The sequence below is a fragment of the Panthera leo genome, chromosome F2, assembly GCF_018350215.1.
Source record: "Panthera leo isolate Ple1 chromosome F2, P.leo_Ple1_pat1.1, whole genome shotgun sequence".
Classification (NCBI taxonomy): domain Eukaryota; kingdom Metazoa; phylum Chordata; class Mammalia; order Carnivora; family Felidae; genus Panthera; species Panthera leo.
In genome coordinates, this window is record NC_056695.1 from 537,924 (window position 1) to 559,716 (window position 21,793).

General features: G+C 36.4%; 1 protein-coding gene across 2 annotated transcripts in view; it reads left to right on the forward strand.

Moving 5' to 3' along the window:
• The window catches only part of SPIDR (scaffold protein involved in DNA repair), a 479,623-nt gene that overhangs the window by 173,221 nt on the left and 284,609 nt on the right, over positions 1-21,793 (forward strand). The window contains exons 6-7 of one of the 2 annotated variants that reach the window (XM_042923261.1): positions 741-985; positions 17,072-17,172. In XM_042923261.1, the coding sequence (XP_042779195.1) occupies positions 741-985; positions 17,072-17,172 (346 nt within the window). The remainder of the gene's footprint in view (positions 1-740; positions 986-17,071; positions 17,173-21,793) is intronic. The other variant, XM_042923262.1, reaches the window with a different exon arrangement.

Consider the following 21,793-nt stretch of genomic DNA (forward strand, 5'->3'; position numbering starts at 1 on the left):
TTTCTCTTGGCGGAGGGTGGGGAGGGGTGGGGAGACACTGCAAAAGCATTTTATTTTTTTTTTTATAATCCAGTTTTCAAAAAAAATTGTAATTAGAATTCTGAGTAGGAGAAAATAAAAAACATTTTAGGAAATGGTAGGAAAAAGTGGCAATAACTCATATTCTTAAAAAGTACAGTTGTTATTAGCCATTTCAAACTCGTCTCTTGAAAATATTATAATGGAATTGTGCTGGAAAAGTCAAGTTTTTGTCTTTATCCTTGGAGAATCCTTTGGTAAGCTTACACCTGAAGAGGCAATTTTCTTTGTATTTGGTTTGTTACAAATAGCATTATTTATCTCACATTAAATTTCAAAATCCAAAAAATACTTTTTTCCAGTAGATGTTAGATTACAGTGACTATCATCAGCCATTTACTAGTTCAGTTTTTGAGACTGACTGTATATGGGGCACATTTCTTTTACTTTACCAAAGGAAGATTGAAATACTTGCACTGAATTTGGTGGATTTTATGAGATAATATCTGGCTTACAACTGGCTTAACACTCTCTTGTCTTTGTGTATATGGCTTTTTTTACTTTGGAACTCATGTCAAAATAAAAGTTTAACCTACAAATAACTGTATTTACAAAGTTATATCAATATAAACAGAAGAGAATGGAATAACAGGTGTATGTAAATATGTACTTGAATAAAGACTTCTCCAAATGTAATTGCATTTCTCTTAATTTTTTTTCAGAGAAGTTCTACAGAAATTTTGGAATATTCATCAGATAGTGAAAAGGAAGATGACTCAGAAAATGTCTTGTTCATTGATTCAGAATCCTCTCCCAAAAACCACATGGATTTTGGAACTGATGTTAGAGAGGTGATGGAGAGACCAATAAGGCGGAAGGTGAAATCTGCAGAGACCATTTTGTACACGCCCCAGAAGCAGACGTTTCCCAGGACTCCAGGACCATCAGCAAAGATGAAGCTTCTAAGGTTAAATTACATCTCTTTAAATACTTGTTTAGAAAGTTGTTATCTTTCTTTAAAAATCTAATCCCTGGGGCACTTGGGTAGCTTGGTTGGTTAAGGTCCAGCTCTTGGTTTCAGCTGAGGTCTTGGTTCATGGGCTTGATCCCTGCATCGGGCTCCGTGCTGGTAGTGCAGAGCCTGCTTGGGATTCTCTCTCTCTTCCCTTCTCTCTCTGCCCCTCCCCTGCTCTCTCTCTCTCTCTCTCTCTCTCTCTCTCTCTCTCTCTCTCTCCCACTCTTGCTCTCTCGCTGTCTCGCTCTCTCTTTCTCTCAAAATAAATAAATAAAATTTTTAAAAATACAAATACCTAAAAGGCTAACTTAAAAATACTTAACTTGTTTACTTGGAGAGGAAAATTTGCAGAATAGAACTCTAAGTTCAATAAGCAATTATAGAAGTTCTAATTTCTGGAGATGAGTTAGGGAACTGTTTATCTAAGTCAAGCATTTACTGTTTCAGTCATAACAGCTTACATGACTGCTTTCCTTAGTGGGGTGGGTTGTTAGAGTTTATCAAATTTTATTGAGCATCAGTGTTCCAGATACTTAGACAATTAAGACAAGTAAATGACTATTTCTGTTTTTGAAAAAGTTATAAAGAGGAAAACAGAAATAAATATATTCAAATTACTTTTACAAGTACAGTTATAGAGATTATCCAAAGGAACACTTGCAAATGCAAAGATGTACAAGAGAGCAAAGATGCAGATAAGAAACCAGCTGGTATGTGTGTGGAGAACCACAAAGGCCAGGCCATAGTGGGTGGAGCAGGGCATGGAAAGGGGCTCAGGATGTGCCTTATGAGAGCCATGTACCAACCGTGTGTAATACATGGTCTCTTTGTGTTTTAAATTAGAACAAAACAATGAAAGTAAAATTTCAATGAAAGTGAGAACTTGTGGGAAGCAGTGCCACAAAAGTAAACTTAGTAGAGAGATTCAAGGAAAAAGGAGTTTCGGTAGAAAGAGCAAACGTGGCAATGAAAAGCACAGGTTTTGGATATGTTTAGGAAATGTTTAAATAATGAGGCAGAGGATGTGATGCATATTGAGAACCCAATGGCATAGGAGTGGGGACAGTGCTGTGACTTCTAGGATGGGGACTTGAGGTGAGAGGTCAAATGTGGAGATTATCTGCTAGTGGCTTGAAAGGGATCTTGGGTCCAAAGAGACATCAGATGAAAGGTGAGGCCTATTTAGAAAATAATGGGGAGGACCCAGTAGAGACAGAGTGATTGGAAATAATTGCTCTGTCAGTGTCTAGGAAAAGGAAGTAGGGGAGGGAAGGCTGAGGAGGAGAGTCCTGTCTTAAGCATAGGAGTAGAGGGAGGAGCATAAGGATGTGACAGAGTCTACTGGGATGGATGTAACATGGTGAGTTTATTGATGCTTATTCACCATATATATTATGTTATGTTTATAACACAAAATAACTCAGAAGGTCTTATGCCCAGAGTGGATGTGTTAAAGCCTCAAAAGAAAATGGTGGTGGTTTAATAGTCTCTGGAAAGAACAGGAAAGGAAGACAGTTGGAGGGATTTGAATGTCCTTGTTTTTGAAGTTAATGCCATATAATTACAGAAAGCCATGTCCCCAACCCTACTGAGGGCCTACTATGTGCTGAGCACTGTTGTGTGTCCTGTGTTAGGAGGATGTATGATGAGGGCCCAAGAAGTAAAGTGGAAGTAATGTCAAAAGGAGACAAATTTTATGTCAAAGAAAAGCAGAAAAGAAAACAGAAAAGGATCAAGACTGGTCATGAGGTGTGGGGAAGGACATTTTGTGGAGCTGACATTGCCTGAGATAAGGCAGGAGGGTGATACAGGGGATCAGATGGTTTTGTTTTGTTTTGTTTTCTTGATGAGAAAATCATGAGGCTCCCCCCCTCCCCATCCCTGTGGGAGGGAATTGTTAGCCTCTTACTTTCTCTGTTGTAAATTGACCATACACATTTTTTGTACAATTGATATACTGGGGTCTGAGTTTTTATTATTGTTTTGCTTCTATACTTTCAAACAAAACTTGAAGTTGTTTTTTCCACTTTCTGTTTGGCATTGAATTCTTTTATATGTGTGTAGATGTATTTGGCAAGAATGCATGAAGGTGTCTATTTTGTGTGGTTAGTTCTATCACTTGTTCATGTTGTGTCACCCATCCCCCATTACTTTTTTTTTAAACAATTAAAAAAATTTTTTTTACATTTTATTTATTTTTGATAGAGAGAGACAGAGCACAAGTGGGGGAGGGACAGAGAGAGACAGAGACACAGAATCTGAAGCAGGCTCCGGGCTCCAAGCTGTCAGCACAGAGCCCGATGCAGGGCTTGTGCTCACAAACCACAAGATCATCACCTGAGCTGAAGTCGGACGCTTAACCGACTGAGCCACCCGGGCACCCCCCCCCCCCATTACTTTTTAAAAGTAGAATGTTGGTCTGCATTTTAGTAGTAATAATTTTTTTTCCTTTTACATTTATTGTGTTTTTTCTTTTAGTTTTATGAAAATATAAATGATATAAAGCACTGTTTAAAGTGTATAGCGTAATGTCTTGACTTACATATATTGTGAAATGAACATCATCACCTCATGCAGATACCAAGAAAAAAAGAAAAAAAAAAGGTTTTTTCCTTGTGATAAGATCTTTTAGGATCTACTCTCTTACCAGTTTTCAGATAATACCATACAGCAGTGTTAATTAACCATCATCCTCCTTATGTTGTACATTACATGTCCATTACTTACTTATCTTATAACTGAAATTTGTACTCTTTGACCACTTTCCTCCAGTTCCACCCCCCATTGCCACCTCTGGTTACCACAATTCTGATCTTTTTCTCTGTGAGCTTGTGTTGTTTTTGTTGTTGTTGTTGTTTTTCAGAATTCCACATATAAGTGAGATCATACAGTGTCTTTCACTGTCTGACTTATTTAACTTAACATAATTCCCTCAAGGTCCACCTATGTTGTCACAAATGACAGGAGTCCCTTCTTTACAGTGGCTGAATAATATTCCTGTGTGTGTATGTGTGTATGTGTGTATGTATACAACACACACACATACACACATATACACACACCACATTTTCTTTACTCATCTGTCAGTGGACTCTGGTTGTTTTCTTGTTTTGCCTATTGTAAATAATGATGCAATGAACATGGGGGTGCAGACCTCTTCAACACAGTGATTTCATTTCCTTCAGATATATATTCAGCAGTGGAATTGCTGGATCATACAGTAGTTCCATTTTTAATTTTTTGAGGAACCGCTGTACTGTTTTCTGTAGTGACTGAACTGACTCACATTCCCACCAGCAGTGCACAAGAGTTTCTTTTTCTCCATATCTTAACAAGAATTTGTTATCTCTTGGCTTTGTGATAATAGTCACTCTAACAAGTGTGAGGTGATACCTCATTGTGGTTTGATTTGCATTTTCATAAAGATTAGTGATGTTGAACACTTTTTCTTATACCTGTTGATCATTTAAATATCTTCCTTAAAAAAATGTCTATTCAGGTTCTTTGCCCATTTTAAAAATTGGATTATTTGTGCGTGTGTTTTGTTATTGAGTTGTACAAATTCCTTTGAATATTTTATATATTAACTGCTTATCAGGTATGTGATTTGCAAACATTTTCTCTTATTCTGTAGGCTGCCTTTTTATTTTGATTATTTCTTTTGCTGTGCAGAAGCTTTTAGCTTTTTGTAGTCCCACTTGTTTTTTTATTCCTTGTGGGTTAAGTGTCATATCCAAAAAAAATTATTGCCAACACCCATGTCAAGCCACTTTTTTCCTCTGTTTTCTTCTTAAGTTTTGTGGTTTTATGGGTTAAGTTTTTAGTCCACTTTGAGTTAATTTTTGTGAGTATTGTAAGAATAGAGGTCTAGTTTCATTGTTTTACATGTAAATATCCAGTTTTCCCAGCACCATTTATTGAAGATACTGTCTTTTCTTCTTTGGGTATCCTTGCTCCCTTATCAAATTTTAGTTGACTGTGTATACATGGGTTTATTTTTAGGCTTTGTATTCTGTTCCATTGGTCTATATGTTTGTTTTTACTTGATTGGTATAGCTTTATTGTGTAGCTTGAAATCAGCATGTGTGATGTCTCCCACTTTGTTGTTCTTTCTCAGGATTGCTTTGGGTATTTGGAATTTTTGTGGTTCCATACAAATTATAGGGTTGCTCTTTCTATTTCTGTGAAAATGCCATTGGAATCTTGATAGGGATTGCATTGAATCTATAGATGGCTGTAGGTAGTTGTGGACATTTAACAATATTAATTCTTCCAATCCATGAACATGGGATATCTTTTCATATATTTGTGTTGTCTGCAGTTTTTTTCATCATGATTCTATATATAGAAAACTCGAAAGACTCCCATCGAAAAACTCTTATATCTAATCAATGAATTCAGTAAATAGCAGGATATGAAATTAACATACAGAAATCAATAGCAGATCTCTATGTACAGTAGCAACTAATTAGCAGAAAAATAAATTAAAAAGATGATCTCATTTACAATAGCATCAAAACAATTAGGGATGGGCTGTTCCTCTCCCTCTATGCATCACAGCTGTAGTAGAAGGGAAGGTGTAAAATTGGAAGCCTCTGTAAAGAGCAAGACCATCCCTTCCTGGGATGTCTGTTGTGTGGACATCCCAGGAGACACAGGAGGGCAGGATGCCCTCCATGTCTGTTGTGTGGAAAGGAGAGGAGAGATAGCAGTTGCATTCAAGATCACAGCCAGGGAGCCCTCAGGGGAAGAGTAAGAAGATGAAAGGAGCATTTGGAGTTGAGGACACAGAGTTTTTGCTAATGACTGAAGCAACTCCACAAATATGCAGACGATTGTTTTCTTCTTGTGATTTCTAAGTGATAACTAAATAAGGGATATACAGGGGCACCTGAGTGGCTCAGTCAGTTAAGTGTCTGACTCTTGATTTCAGCTTAGGTCATGATCTCATGTTCGTATGATTGAGCCCTACGTCAGGCTCCCACTATTCAGTGCAGAGCCTGCTTGAGATTCTCTCTCCCTCTCTCTCTGCCCCTCCCTCGCTCTGGGGGCATGTGCGCATGTTTTCTTTCTCTCAAGAATAAATAAATAAACATTAAGTGAGGGATGTCTGTTTTGTGGCCATTCCTTCCAAGTTGATAATGTGTTTAAATGTTAAAAATGAGTTTGATGTGATTAGGGTTGTCAGTCTCAGGCATTCAAACTGGAAGACTATTGACAATAGGAGCCAGCTTTCTAAACTGACTAGGATAGCTTATGATTGCCCATGATGACAGTTTGTTGACTTCCTTCTGAAGGAGGAGAAAAGGTAATATATTTTGATTCATATGCTGTTTTGTAATGAAAGCACTAGAGCATCATGCTTAGAAAAATCTCTTAGCTAGTTATCTCATAAGGATCAAAGAAACAGTTTTGCATTAAGAAATTTGGTTTGTTGAAGTGAACTCCTATGAAAATGCTGAGAATACTGATGTCCTGATAATCCTCACAAAGATCACCAAACAAAACAAAATGAAACAAAACAAAACCCAGTTACTGACTTTTGTCAGACAGAGTACAGAAAAATACAGGTCTGGGCATCTGGGTGGCTCAGCTGGTTGAGCGTCTGACTTTGGCTCAGGTCATGAACTTATGGTTCTTCATGATCTTCAAGGCCTGCATCAGGCTGCTCACTGCTTTAAGTGCAGAGCCTGCTTCAGATGCTGTGTCCCCCTTGCTCTTTGCCCCTCCCCCACATGCACTGTCTCTCTCAAATATAAATAAACATAAAAAAAAGAAAAATACAGGTGTAAATAATAGATTTTCCTTATCTAGAATGACCATAGCTGTGATTAAAAGAATTGTTGCTTTTTTGTTTGTTTTTAACCAGATTGTGGCTCATTAGCAAGGATCAAGTTAAGTAGTTGTTGGCAGTTCAAGTTTGGAGAACATTGAACTTTTCCCTTGTGTTTGCCCCATAGAGAAATGTTACTCTTTGGGCTACCTGTTTTTTTGTTTTAAGTTTATGTATTTATTTTGAGAGAGAGAAAGAAAGAGTGTGTGTGCACATGCACACTTGTGAGGAGGGGAGGGTCAAAGAGAGAGGGAGAGAGAGAATCCCAAGCAAGCTCTGCACTGTCAGCAGAGCCCAGCACGGGGCTCAATCCCACAAACCATGAGATCATGACCTGATCCAAAATCAAAGAGTCAGATGCTAAATGGAGTGAGCCACCAAGGCGCCCCTTCCCTTTTAAAAAAAATTTTATCTTTTTGATTCATGACTTTATTCTGTTTAAGTCATAACTAATGAAAGTCAATGCAAAATTGTTTTTATATTTAAGTATGTTGTCAATAATAAAGCCATATCTCCCTATTCTTATGATAAAGTTATTTTTCACAATGCCTATTATATCTAACAGAAAACAAAACTTAAATACATTATACTACATTTATTTAAATTATTTTTCCTCACTTTATATAGTTTATTAAAAATATTTCAATGAAGGGCACCTGGGTGGCTCAGTCAGTTAAGCATCCGACTCTTGGTTTTGGCTTGGGTCATGATCTCATGGTTTGCGAGTTCGATCCCCACATGAGGCTCCATGCTGACAGTGCAGAGCCTGCTTGACATTCTCTCTCTCCCTCTCTCCCAGCCCTTCCCCACTCACTCTCTCTGTTTCTCTCTCAAAAATAAATAAACTGAAAAAAAATACTTTAATGAGCTTTTTTGGGAAATGTTGGAATATTTTTCAATTGTTATTCTTTTTCCCTTCATATGGTTTTTGTAGCAATGTTTAGCCCTGTTGAACTAATGCCAGGAATCTTTTCAGATAGGTTACCCGTCAATTTTTTTGTGTAAAAGATAATTAAAATATCTTAACTTTCTTAGTGAATTTTTTATTCTGCATTGGTGTTTTGGATTTTATCTGTGAATAACTTTGCTGACTATATTGACAAGAGTCATTTGGAGGCTCTCATCCAAGATGGCAGTATGAGAACCTCTTAGACTCACTTTTCCCTTGGACATGCCAAATCTGTAGCTACACATGAAACAATTACCCATGAAAGAAATCCAGAAACTGAGTGACTCCTATGCACTGGATGAATTAGAAAATAGCCACAGTGAAACAGGTAGGAGAGGGTAAGACACAGTCTAGCCATAAATTTCACCCCAGGCATAGTGATACAATAGGTAGGGATTCATAACTCCCAGGTTTTCCATAAGCAAAGAGTTTGAACCCAACATCTAACACCCCAGTTTTTAAGACTTTTGCTCATCTTTAGATGAGCCTCCAAAAAACACCTAGCTCTGAAAGCTAACAGGGCTTGTGTCCATAAGACCCGCAAGACTATAGCAAACAAAGAAATAGTTGTCAACCTGGCTTGGACTTGCTGTAGTTTTTCCTCCACGGTTCAGCACAGAGGGAGTAGATAACACTCATCTTCCAGTCTTTTCTTAAAAGCTGCCTATTTGTGTACTTTAAAAGCTGCTGCTGCTGACTGAGGGTCAGGCTTCTAATTTAAAAGACATACCTAGGTGCTGACTGCCATCCTCCCCAGAGATCAGGGAGGTCAGCAGATGACATCTCCCTGTACACTCTAGATCTCCAGTGTCTCCCAGAGGGCACATCTCTTGATCTCCTGGCCCTGATGGCCAGGGGGACTTGTGATTTGTGGGTCCCACAGGACGGTGGCAAACAAGGAAGCAATTCTTACCTGATGGTCCCTTGAGGACTCAGAGCAGAGGGAGCAGAGAAAAATGCCCAGCTTCCAGTCTTTCCATGAAAGAGGTCTGTCTGCTTGGATACTTTAAAAGTTGCTGACTTTAAAAGCAGCTTTTAAACAGCCTATATCTAGATGCTGACTGAGATCCTACTCTTTGGCACACTGACAGGTATTGGCACCCACAACTACTGGGAGCTACTAAGAACAAAGAATGCAGCTTTGCCTTCCACAAGGTTTGGGAGACAACTAAGAGCTCAGGGCAGTCTGAACAATAAGGTTCATCACCTACATAAGACCACTCTATAAAGACTCGGAGAGGTGGCTATTTTACCTAATGCACAGAAATCAACACAGAGACTCCAAGATAATGAAGAAACAGGAATATGTTCTCCAAAAAGAACAAGAAAAACTCCAGAAACAGACCTTAGTGGAATGGAGAGAAGTGATTTGTCTGACAAAGCGTTCAAAATAATAGTCATAAAGATCTTCACCAAGGTCAGGAGAATAATGCATTACCAAAGTGAGAATTTTAGGAGGTAGAAAATATAAGCATGCACCAAACAGAAACAACAGACCTGAAAACAATATAGTGACTGTAGAAATTTCAAAAGCCTAGATCAGCTGGAAGAAAAGATCAGTGAATTCAGAGACAGGCAATGGAATTCATCTAAACATAGAAACAAAGAGAGAAAAGAATGAAAAAGCATGGAGATAGTTTAAGGAACTTAAAGGATACCATGAAGTGGATGAATATTTGTGTTATAGTTGTCCCAGAAAGAGAAGAGAGAGAGAGAAAGGAACAGAAAGCTTGTTCAAAGAAATAATGGCTGGGGCGCCTGGGTGGCTCAGTCGGTTAAGCATCCAACTTCGGCTCAGGTCATGATCTCGCGGTCCGTGAGTTTGAGCCCCGTGTCAGGCTCTGTGCTGACAGCTCAGAGCCTGGAGCCTGTTTCAGATTCTGTGTCTCCCTCTCTCTCTGAACCTTCCCCGTTCATGCTGTCTCTCCCTGTCTCAAAAATAAAATAAACGTTAAAAAAAAAAAAAAAACAACAAAGAAATAACGGCTGAAAACTTCCATAATCTGGGGAAAGAAACAGGCCTCTAGATCCAAGAAGTTTATAGAGTTCTAGATAAATGAATCCAAGAAACCCACATCAAGAAATGTAATTATCAAAAGCTAAAGAAGAGAATTTTATTTTTTAAAAAAAAAATTTTTTTTAACGTTTATTTATTTTTGAGACAGAGAGAGACAGAGCATGAACGGGGGAGGGTCACAGAGAGAGGGAGACACAGAATCTGAAACAGGCTCCAGGCTCTGAGCTGTCAGCACAGAGCCCGACGCGGGGCTAGAACCCACAGATCGTGAGATCATGACCTGAGCCGAAGTCGGACGCCTAACCAACCGAGCCACCCAGGCACCCCAGGAAGAGAATTTTAAAAGCAGCAAGAGAAAACCAACTTGATATGTGCAAGGTAACCTCCATGAGACTGGCAGTGGATTTTTAGCAGAAACTTGGCAGCAAGAAGGAAGTGGAATGATATATCAGTGTTCTAAAAGTAAAAAATCTGCCAACCAAAAATATTCTACCCAGCAAAGTTGTCTTTCTCAACTGAAAGAGAAATTAAGAGTTTTACATACTTGCAAAAGCTAACGGAGTTCATCAACCTTAGCCTAGCCTTAGAAGAAATGTTAAAGGGGCTTGTTCATGCTGAAACAAAAGGACAAAAGTAACAGGAAAGCATGAAAGTATAAATCTCACTGGTAAATATAAACATGTAGTTAATTTCAGAATACTCTAATGATGTGTAATGCTGGTGGGTAAATCACTTATAGTATGAAGATTAAAAGACAAAAGTATTAAAAAATCTGTAACTACAAAAATGTGTTAATGGCTAAACAAGGTAAAAAGTTGTAATTTGTGACATCAAAAACATAAAACATCATAACAAGAGGAAATAGATATATAGAGCTCTAGTATGCATTGGAACTTAAGTTGTTACAGCTTAAATATAAGATGTCTTATAAGCCTCATGGTAACCACAAAGTAAAAACCTGTAATAGATATATAAAAAAAGATAAAGGGAATCAATACAAACAACTGTAGAAAATCATCAAATTAAAATGGAAGAGACAAAGAGAAGAAGAAAGGAACAAACATAGTACAAAAAGCCAGAAAACAATTAACAAAATGGCAACAGTAACTCCATACCTATCAATAATTACTTTAAATGTAAATAGATTAAATTCTCCAATCAAAAGACGTAGAGTGGCTGAAGAGATAAAAGAACAAGACCCAATTACATGCTGCCTGTAAGAAATTCACTCCTTACAGGATCATATAGACTGAAAGTAAAAAAATATAAAACCACATTCAATGAAAATGGAAATCCAAAGAAGGCAGGGCTTGCTATATTTATATCAGACAAAACAGACTTTGAGACACAAACTATAACGAAAACATGATCATTTTGTAGTCACAAAGGTATCAATTAATCAAGAAGATATAACAATTATAAATACTTACGTACCCAACATAGGAGCACCTAAGTATATGAAGCAAATTTACCAGATATGAAAGAAGGCAGAAATACAATATTAGGGGACTACAGCACTGCACTTTCAACAATAGCTAGATCATCCAGACAAAATCATGAAGGAAATATTGGACTTAGAGACATTATATCAGATGGACTTAACAGACATTTATAGGACATTACATCTAAAAACAGCAAAGTACACATTCTTCTCAAGAGCACATAGAACATTTTTCAGGATAGATCATATGTTAGGCCACAAAGCAAGTCTTAACTACTTATGAAGATTAAAATCATATGATTTGGGGAAAAGATAAAAAAAGACAAAACCTTATCAAGACATACCAAGAAATGAAAAAAGGTACAAATAAATAAAATTAGATATGCAAGAGGAAGCATTACAATTATACCACAGAAATTCAAAGGGTCATGAGAGACTACTGTGAACAATTATACACTGACAAATTGGACAGCCTAAGAGAAATAGAGAATTTCTAGAAATATACAATCTGTTAAGACTGAAGCAGGAAGAAAATGAAAATCTAAACAGATCAATTACTTGTAAGGAAATTGAATCAGTAATCAAAAACCTCTCAACACAGAAAAGTCCAGAAACAGGTACCTTCACTGGTGAATTCTACCTAACAATTAAAGAAGAACTAATACCAATCCTTCTCAAAATCTTTCAAAAAATAAAATAGGAAGGAACTTTTCCAAACTCATTTTACAAGGCCAGGATTACTCTGATACTAACATCAAAGACACCACAAGAAAATTACAGACTAATATCTCTGATCAACATAGACATAAACATCCCCAATAAAGTTTTAGCAAACCAAATTAAAAAAAGTTTCATACACCATGGTCAACTGGGATTGATTCCAAGGATGTAAGAATGGTTCAACATACACAAATCAATCAACATGATATGCATACCACATTAACAAAATGAAGGAGAAAAATCATAGGGTATCTCAATAGATGCATAAAGTGCTTTTGACAAATATCAACATCAATTCATGAGAAACAGTGCCAATAATTTGAGTACAGAGAGAATGTACCTCAACATAAAAAAGCCACATATAGTAAGCCTACAGCTGACGTGATACTTCTAAAATAAGGGAAAAGACAAGGATGCCAACTTTTGTCACTTTTATTCAACAGATAACTAGAAGTCCTAGCCACAGCAATTTGGCAAGAAAAAGAAATAAAAGGCATTCAAATTGTAGAGGAAAAACTAAAACAGTCTCTATTTACAGATGGCATATTATATGTAGAAAACCCTAAAGACCACCAATAAACTGTTAGAATTAGTAAATGGATTGAGTGAAGTTGCATGATACAAAATCCATATACAAAAATCAGTTGTATTTCTATATACTATCCAAAAGAGAAATGAAGAAAATAATCCCAATTACAGTTGTATCAAAAGATTAAAATACCTAGGTAGAAACTGCACCAAGCAAATAAAAGTACTGTACACTGAAAAGTATAAGACACTGATGAAAGAAATAGAGGAAGACAAAAATAAATGTGTTCGTTGGTTGGAAGAATTAATATTATTCCAATGTTAATACTGCCCAAAGCAATCTACAGATTCAACGCAACCCCTTTTGAAATTCCAATGGCTTTTTCCCCAGAAATAGAATAAACAATCCTAAAGTTTTCATGAAACCACAAAAGGCTTGAAACAGCCAAAACAATCTGGAGAAAGAACAAAGCTGGAGGCATCACACTTCCTTATTTCAAACTATATTACAAGGGAGTAGCAATCAAAACAGCATGGTATTGGTATAAAAACAGACACATATTTCAATGATCATAATAGTCCTTTTGTATATATGGTCAATTTTTTTTTTTGTGACAAAGGAGCCAAGAACATACAATGGAGAAAGGACAATCTCTTCAATAAATGGTTTTGGGAAAACTGGACAGCCACATACAAAAGAATGAAACTAGACTACAATCTTATGCCATACACAAAAACCAACTCAAAATGTGTTAAAGATTTGAATGTGAGACCAAAAACCATAAAGCCCTTAGATGAGGACATGGGGTAAGTTCCATGACATAGGTCTTGGCAATGATTTTTTTTTTTTTATTTGATGCCAAAAGCAAAGGCAACCAAAGCAAAATTAAACAAGTGGAACTGCACCAAATTGAAAAGCTTCAAAACCACAAAAGAAAACCATTAACACAATGATAAAGACATTCTTACAGAATGTCTGCCTTACAAGGAGAAAATATTTGTAAGTCATGTATCTATTAAAAGATTGATATCCAAAATACATAATGAACACCTACAACTCAAAAACCAAACCAACAACAATCCAACTAAAAATGAGCAGAGGAACTGAATGGATACTTATCCAAAGAAGACATACAAATGGCCAACAGGTACATGAAAAGGTGCTCAACATCACTGATCATCAGGGTAATGTAAGTCAAAACTCAGTGAGATATCACTCACACTTGTTAGAATGGTTATCCTCAAAAAAACCAGAGATACCAAGTGCTGGTGGGGATATGGAGAAAATAAAAACCATGTGCACTGTTAGTGGAAATGTAAATTGGCACAACCACTATGGAAAGCAGTATGGAGGTCTCCAAAAAACAAAACAAAACAGAAAACAGAACTAACGTATGATCCACCAATTCTACTTTCAGTAATCCATAGGAAATGAAAACAGGATACCAAAGAGTTATTTGCACTCCTATGTTTATCATAGGATTAGTCAAAGTAGTTAATATGTGGAAACAACCTAAAGTCAGCCAGTGGATAAACTGATAAGAAGATGTGGTGCATGCACACACACACACACACACACACACACACACACACACACACACACACACACAATGGAGTATTACACAGCCATTAGAAAGCTGGAAGTCCTGCCATTTGTGACAACATAGATGGGCCTCGAAGGCAGTATGCTAAGTTAGGTAAGCCAGACAGAGAAAGACAAGTACGGCATGGTATCACTTATAAGTGGAATCTAAACAAAAAAAGAAGTCAAACTCATAGAAACAGAGGGTGATTAAAGTGGTTGCCTGTGCCAGTTGTGGAGAATTTGGTAAAATGGTACCAGGTATAAGATGAATAAGTTCTGAAGATTTAAAGTAAAATACAGTAATAGCTACTACCTTTGAACTTTGATAAGCTGTAGTAGTTTTCAGATTGTTTGAAGAACAATAAAAATCTGGTATTAGTGTAAAAAGAAAATAAAGGAAAACACAATGATGACTGTTGATAACATTGTATTTTGTAGTTGAAATTTGCTAAGAGGCTGGAGCTTCAATGTTCTCATACACACAAAAGTTAAATATATATGGCAATGGATTTGTCAATTAACCAGATGGGAGGAATCCTTTCACAATGTATACATATATCAAATCACCACAATGTACACTTTAAATATTTGTTTTATTTGTCAATTAGACTTCAGTGGAACTGTTAACAAAAAAAAAAGAAAAAGTAAACACAGAAAACAGAACATGTTTGTATACAAGCAGGGCCTTCTTGAACCTCCTGCATGACTTTTTTTTTTTTAAATAATGTGAGATAGGTTTTCACTGAATTATGATTGTTGGTCAGAGGTCATGGTGCTTCCATTTCTAGGCTTTGGTCCATCTGATGATAATTTCTCTAGGCAGATGGAGCAGAGATGCTCTGTGAAGCACTACTACATCTCCGAATGACTAAAAACAAGCTCAAATGCTGATTCTGTCTTATGGCTCCAGATACTTCTACATGCAGAGAACTGTTCCACATTTATTTTTACTCTTCCTTTTCATCTTATAATTCCTACAGTTTACTTGGGAGGTTATACAGTTTACTTGGGGATGTGGCCTTAACCGTATACTGCTTTCAGATTGCATTTTGTCTTTTTTTTCTTTTTTTGATAGTACTAGGATTGAAAACCAACATTTGACAAGTAACTGTCTAGATCATTGTACAAAGAATAGTGTTTTGCTTTTTTTCTTGTGTTTATTAGGAGTTTGTTTTTAAGAGGCAGTAAGTATATCATTGACGCTGAGTTTAGGAACTCTGGAGATAGACTGCTAAGGTATGCCTCCAGGTATGCCACTTATCACATGTGTCACCTTTCACAAGTGTTTGATTTCTCACTGCCTCCCTCACTTTATCATGTGTAAAGATGAGGATGACAATAGTACCTACTTTTATAGTGTTTAGAGAAGGAGTATAATGAGCTACTTTCTGTAAAGAGAATGATATGAAGAAGAGCTTACACATATATTAAGCAGAGGTAGACATGTATGTAAAGTTGAGGTTCTTTGGCATATTTGTGATTATGAGAATTTTAAAAAATTGTTATATGTCCCACACATTCAGAAACAATAGTGCCTATAGGAAAACAAGTGTCTATACAAAAACAATGATAATATACATAATATGTATGAAAATGAGATATTTCAGTCATCTCAGTAGAAAGAGCTTGTAGGGTACAAGTAAAAATCATGACAAAATCATAATACCAATGACTCGTGTTTCTTGAGGGTTTAAATGCCAGGCACTATGCTAAGTCTTTTCTGGTTTCAACAACTATATCCTCATCTGGCTAGTTACATAATATTGGAGAATTTCCTCTTTCTAAGCTCTGATTTTATCATCTGTGAGGTAGTTATTGATATCTGTTCTTAATAAAGGTATATTATTAGAATAAAATGAGATAATGTAATGAAATGATCAGTGAGCTGGTACGTAATTATATGAAATAATATATTGATAAATTATGTATAATATAATCATAATGGTGATTAACAGCTGATCCTGATTTTTCTTGACAGCACAGATGTTTTAGGAGCTGCTGACTTCTCTGACCCTAGGTAGTTTACTGAATCAAAAAAATATATATAATATGTATGTTTATAATATACATATCAATGAATATACATATTATATACGATTTAATAATATATTAGCATAATATTAGCATTATATTATGTTAATATGCAACATACTTACATTATGTTTATTATATAAGGATATATAACAATGTAATTATATAATAATTTATAATTGTAACATGTATAATGTATGTTATATATAATACTTGAATATTAGTGTAATAATATAACTAATGTATTAGTGTAATAATATGTAATAATACAGTTGTATATATTATTCATTGATAGGTAAAGGTTTTTGTGAAGTATGTCCATTTTAATCATCTTCCTGCCATACATGGAAGGTTTTGGGTTTTTTAAAAATTTTTTTTATAATGTTGGTACCCTTGTGGTGTGCTTGTGGTTAATAGTCAGTTGTCTCTGTGGTCCCAATAATGATCCCATACCTAAATTCTCTTATTTGAGTGTTCTGCCTATCAACAGTTTGCAGGTTTTATTCTTGACTACAATTCTGACCATGCTTTAATTTATATGTTTTGTCCCTGTCTGCTGAGTAGATTGCGAGGCTCCCCTGTGGCATGGTTCATTGCCTTCTTTTGATTCCTGGCATCTAGCACTTTGCTAGGTAGAGCAGGAAACAAGTGATCAGTATATATTCATGGAATACGTAAATTAGGAAAGAATAGGAAGAAAGTCAAATTGACATGAGAGTAACCTGTATTTCTAAGAATCAGGAAACTGAGCTTCAAGAAATCTTAAAGAATATTGATCTAGGAGGATTCGGCCTCTAGGAAGATAACATGATGCCAAATAAGTTAGAAATCGCATGTTCTATTTGTTTCTGGCTGGAGGGTATAAAATAGAGAGCTCCAACTATTCTGAAGCTTTTCTTTTAACTAACTTAATACATTGTAATTCATTAAACAGAGGCGGGCTAGCAGAAAGACTAAATGGACTGCAAAATCGAGAGAGATCTGCCATTTCTTTATGGAGACATCAATGTGTTTCTTACCAAAAGACACTTTCAGGTAAGGTCTGCACTGACATCTGAGACTGTGGATAAAGAAGATGCTAGTCAAAATTATTTTTTGTTAAGATATATTAATTTAATCATTACTGTTTTCATGACGTTTTCTTTTTCTCCAGGTGTCCTATGGGTCTCAAAAATTGTTCTGAAAGATGAGTCCATTCTTACAAGGTCTACTTATCCCTCCCTATAGAGCTTCTCACAGTTCAATAGAAGACATACTCTTGATCTGATTTGGAGAGCTCTGTGTTAGGCTTTTCTTTTGCTCTTAGCTTTTTGCCCATAGCTTTCAGACTTCTGTGACTGTGATCCCTAGTAAAAAATACACCTTATGCATTGAGGAGGGCACCTTTTGGGATGAGCACTGGGTGTTGTATGGAAACCAATTTGACAATAAACTTCATATATTGAAAAATAAAAAAGAAATAAAAAAAAAAGAAATACACCTTATATAATCTCCCAGTGCACATATGATTTACATGCATGCACATACCCCTGAAACGTTTTTTAAACAACACTAACCTTAATATGTGTGATATACTCTGCATTGTCTTTTATTTTTCCCATAATCCTAATCTCACTAAATTGATATAGGTCCCTTCTAATAAATTGCAAGATGTAGTTTGAAAGTTGCTACTACAAGCAAGTGACTGAAAACTTGTTTTTTAACAAATTGTTTGATGTTAAGAATATTTCATATACCTGGAAAAGCTCCCTCTTCTGTGAGACTGTGTTTTTTTTTCATGGTTTCTTCTTGAGTGGTCTTTCCATTAGGAGTGGGGGAAGAGGTAGGTGGGAATGGTCATCTATTAGTTTTCTCTCCAGGGGGTTCCTTGGAATATGCATCTCAATAGGCTCACAGTTTATTTTGGCACATGTTAGCATGCAAAATAGAACAGCAGTGTTAGATAAAATACTCAACCAGTATGTTGTCAACTGTTGCACTTTTCTCTGGAAGACTTTTTAATTTTGATCTCATTCATTATCTTTAAAATCCCTCCCAGCTGGCACCTGGCTAGTTCAGTCAGTGGAGCATTTGACTCTTGATCTCGGACACGTGAGTTCGAGCACTGTGTTGGGTATAGAGATTACTTAAAATTTAAAAATCTTAAAAAATAAAATGAAGTAAAATTCTTCCCAGCTATCTTCTAGCAACTGCCTTCTCTCACGTTCTTGTATTAGAGAGTATTTTAATATGACATATGTTATCAGGATGACCTGATACATATGACCCAAGAATACTTTTTTTTATTACAGGATGCTATGAATCAGCCCATTGTTACATTTATTACTTTGTATCTTATCTTTTTTATATATAAAAGATTATATTAAATAATCATCTTCACAACTCATTTGATTAGTCAGAAAACCAGGTATACATAAAGATTGACAATGAGTTTTATTACTCAGGGAAGTCAGTAATAAATACTCTGGCATAAGCACAAAAAGAATTTAATAGTACTTATACCTGAAAGCCACAGGGAGAAAATTTCACTTCAGGCATATTGGTTTGAAAAGATTGGTGGGTCTTTTCCACATGGTAATTCACAGCTTCATGTCTGATAAAAAGAATGCTTTCTTTTCTAATATTTTACCAATGATTTTCATTGATCTGCAGAGACATGTACCCCTCCTTGAACTAATCACTATTGAGGTGGAGTATAATAAATAGCCCTGTAATTAACTTGTGATCTTTTTCAAGATTTATTTAATAAAAATAAGTATGCTTTGTGATTTTAGAATATATTTTTTCATTTTAACCTTTCAGTAATCTTTCATATTCTATTTATAAATATTTACCTGTACGTACGTAACCTCTCAAATGTGAATGTCCTTGATTTGGAGTGATCATTTTCTCCTATAATCTATCCACTTCCACCTCTAACTAGTTTCTGTTTAACTTTGTGTCACTCATCATTTTGAATTTAATTTGGGGTTTTATGCATTGTAAATTTCTTTTGTTCTGCTTCAACCAGAAAAATATGGCCATGCCACCTAAATTCTCAAACTTACCCTTCTTTCCTATTCTGCTTTTGCCTCCATTCTTTTGAAGTAATTATATAAGAGAATGGTAAGCTTGGATTTCTTTCTGACTTGATATAAATATTTGACTTGGTCGGGGCACCTGGGTGGCTCAGTCGGTTGAGCGTCCGACTTTGGCTCAGGCCATGATCTCACAGTTTGTGAGCTCGAGCCCCGCATTGGGCTCTGTGCTGACAGCTCAGAGCCTGGAGCCTGCTTCAGATTCTGTGTCTCCCTCTCTCTCTGCCCCTTCCCTGCTCATACTCTGTCTCTCTGTCTCTCAAAAATGAATAAACGTTAAAAAAAATATATTTGACTTGGTCAATTTCAGTGAAGCAACTTTTATTTTAGTGATATAGGCCAACTTTGTATTGAGAGGTTGGGATGAGGTCATGAGCCACAGGATGGAAAAGACAGGACAGGAAGAATGGAGGACAGGAGGATAGCAAACAGAGTGACTGGAATACCTAGCTTTTCCTTGGAGTGTGGCCACTGCACACTTAAAAAGCCAGAACAATTGTGGGGCCCCTGGGTGGCTCAGTCGGTTGAGCGTCTGACTTCGGGCCAGGTCATGATCTCATGCTTCGTGAGTTTGAGCCCCACTTCGGGCTCTGTGCTGACAGCTTGGAGCCTGGAGCCTGCTTCGGATTCTGTGTCTCTCTGCCTCTCTCCCGCTCACACTTTCTCTCTTTCGAGAATAAATAAACATTAAAAAATAATCTTTTAAGAAAACAAAACATTGAAAGTACCACCTATATGCTACGTTAGTGTTCATGCCACATCCTATTTTCTTTTTCCTCATGAAAAAGTAGAATGGTAATTCTTGAGGGTTCTTAGAGATCTTCCAGTCTCAGCTCCTCTTTGGGGGATGGAGACAGTATGTTGCCTAGAAGAGGGAAGTGACTTGCTCTGATTATTCAATTAAAGGAAGAAACAGGGCTAAAACCATAGCCACCTGACTGCCAGAGTCATGCTCTTTCCATGGTACCACATCCTGCCTCATGAAAATAATTTTTTTCACTTCTCTACCAATTTGCTCTCTTTTTTTAATGTTTATTTATTTTGAGAGAGAGAGAGAGAAAGAGAGAGGGAAAGAGACTGAGTGCAAGCAGGGTAGGGGCAGAGAGAGAGGGAGTCACAGAATCTGAAGCAGGCTCCAGGCTCTGAGCTGTCAGCACAGAGCCTGACGCAAGGCTTGAATTCAGGAACCATGAGATCATGACCTGAGCTGAAGTCAGATGCTTAACTGACTGATCCACCCAGGAGACCCTCTACCAATTTGCTCTTGATACTACAATCGAGGAATAAACAAACACCCCAGGTTGAATTTTATGTGTCAAATAAGGTATCTATTTTGAATTTTTGTTGACTTTATAGTCTTGAAATATTGTAAATATGCTCAAGGTGAGAGGAAGACTTGGACAAACTTTAATTTGAACCATAAATTCCTAAGAAACTATTGGGGGAAAATAGCTTCTGTCTGTCTTTTTTTCTCCTTTGACTTTGTCCTTATCACTGTTGTATCACATTTGGAGGTTTACTGTATGGCAGGTACAATGCTGAGGCTTACTACATATTAAACCATTTAGTATGCAAAATAATGCTCTAAGATTCAGTTTGCTTTTCTTATTTTCTAGATGAAAAATTTGTAGATTGAATATATGGTATAGATGCGGAAGCCCAGGTTTGATGTTATCTCTGTTGTCCATGTTCTTAATCACTAATCCATGTGGGCCTTCATTAGATTATGTGCTTGGGCTGGAGAAAGTTAGGATTAAGAAGGCAAGTGATTAAGGAACCAGCAAAATTAGAAATATTCATACAAATGTCATTTTTGTTTGGGAAAAGGTAGTCTTTCAACATGTAGTTAGTTCCGTGTTGCATTCTTGAGACGACACTAAGCATAGGACGTAAGTTTGAAGGTTATCTAAATAATGAATCTTTTGTAGGATGCCCTCAAATCTTATTATTTTGATAGGGAGATGGCAGATTGTCTTCTTAATTATTCATGTTAACATATAATAGAAATCACTCTACATTGTTGTCCTACCTTCTCATAGTGAATTGACCACAAATTGTTAAGCACAGAATAGAAAGTATCTTCTAGAGGTTGAAATAGAAAAATACCAGGTCAAATAAGTGTGACTGGGTGCCTGGAATGAAGAGAGGGAATATGACCTTTTATTTGGTTCATAAATAAATATGACCTTTTATTTGGTTCATTCCTTATTTGGAATGTTCCTTATGATTTGCCTTCTTTTATTTTTTTTATTTTTATTTTTTTTACTGTTTATTTATTTTGAGAGAGAGGTAGTGGGGGAGGGGAAGAGAGAATCCAAAGCAGGCCCTGTGCTATCAGCACAGAGCCCAAAGCAGGTCTCTATCTCACAAACCATGAGATCATGACCTGAGCCGAAATCAGGAGTCAAAGGTTTAACCGACTGAGCCACCCAGGTGCTCCATAATTTCCTCTTTGAATTTGGGGATAGAGGTTATATAAATTATACCACAAATAAAAGACAAAAGCAAACGAAAACAAAAACAAAGAGCTAAAAACTAATCCATTAATTTCATATATGAATGGCCCATCTCCAATAGAT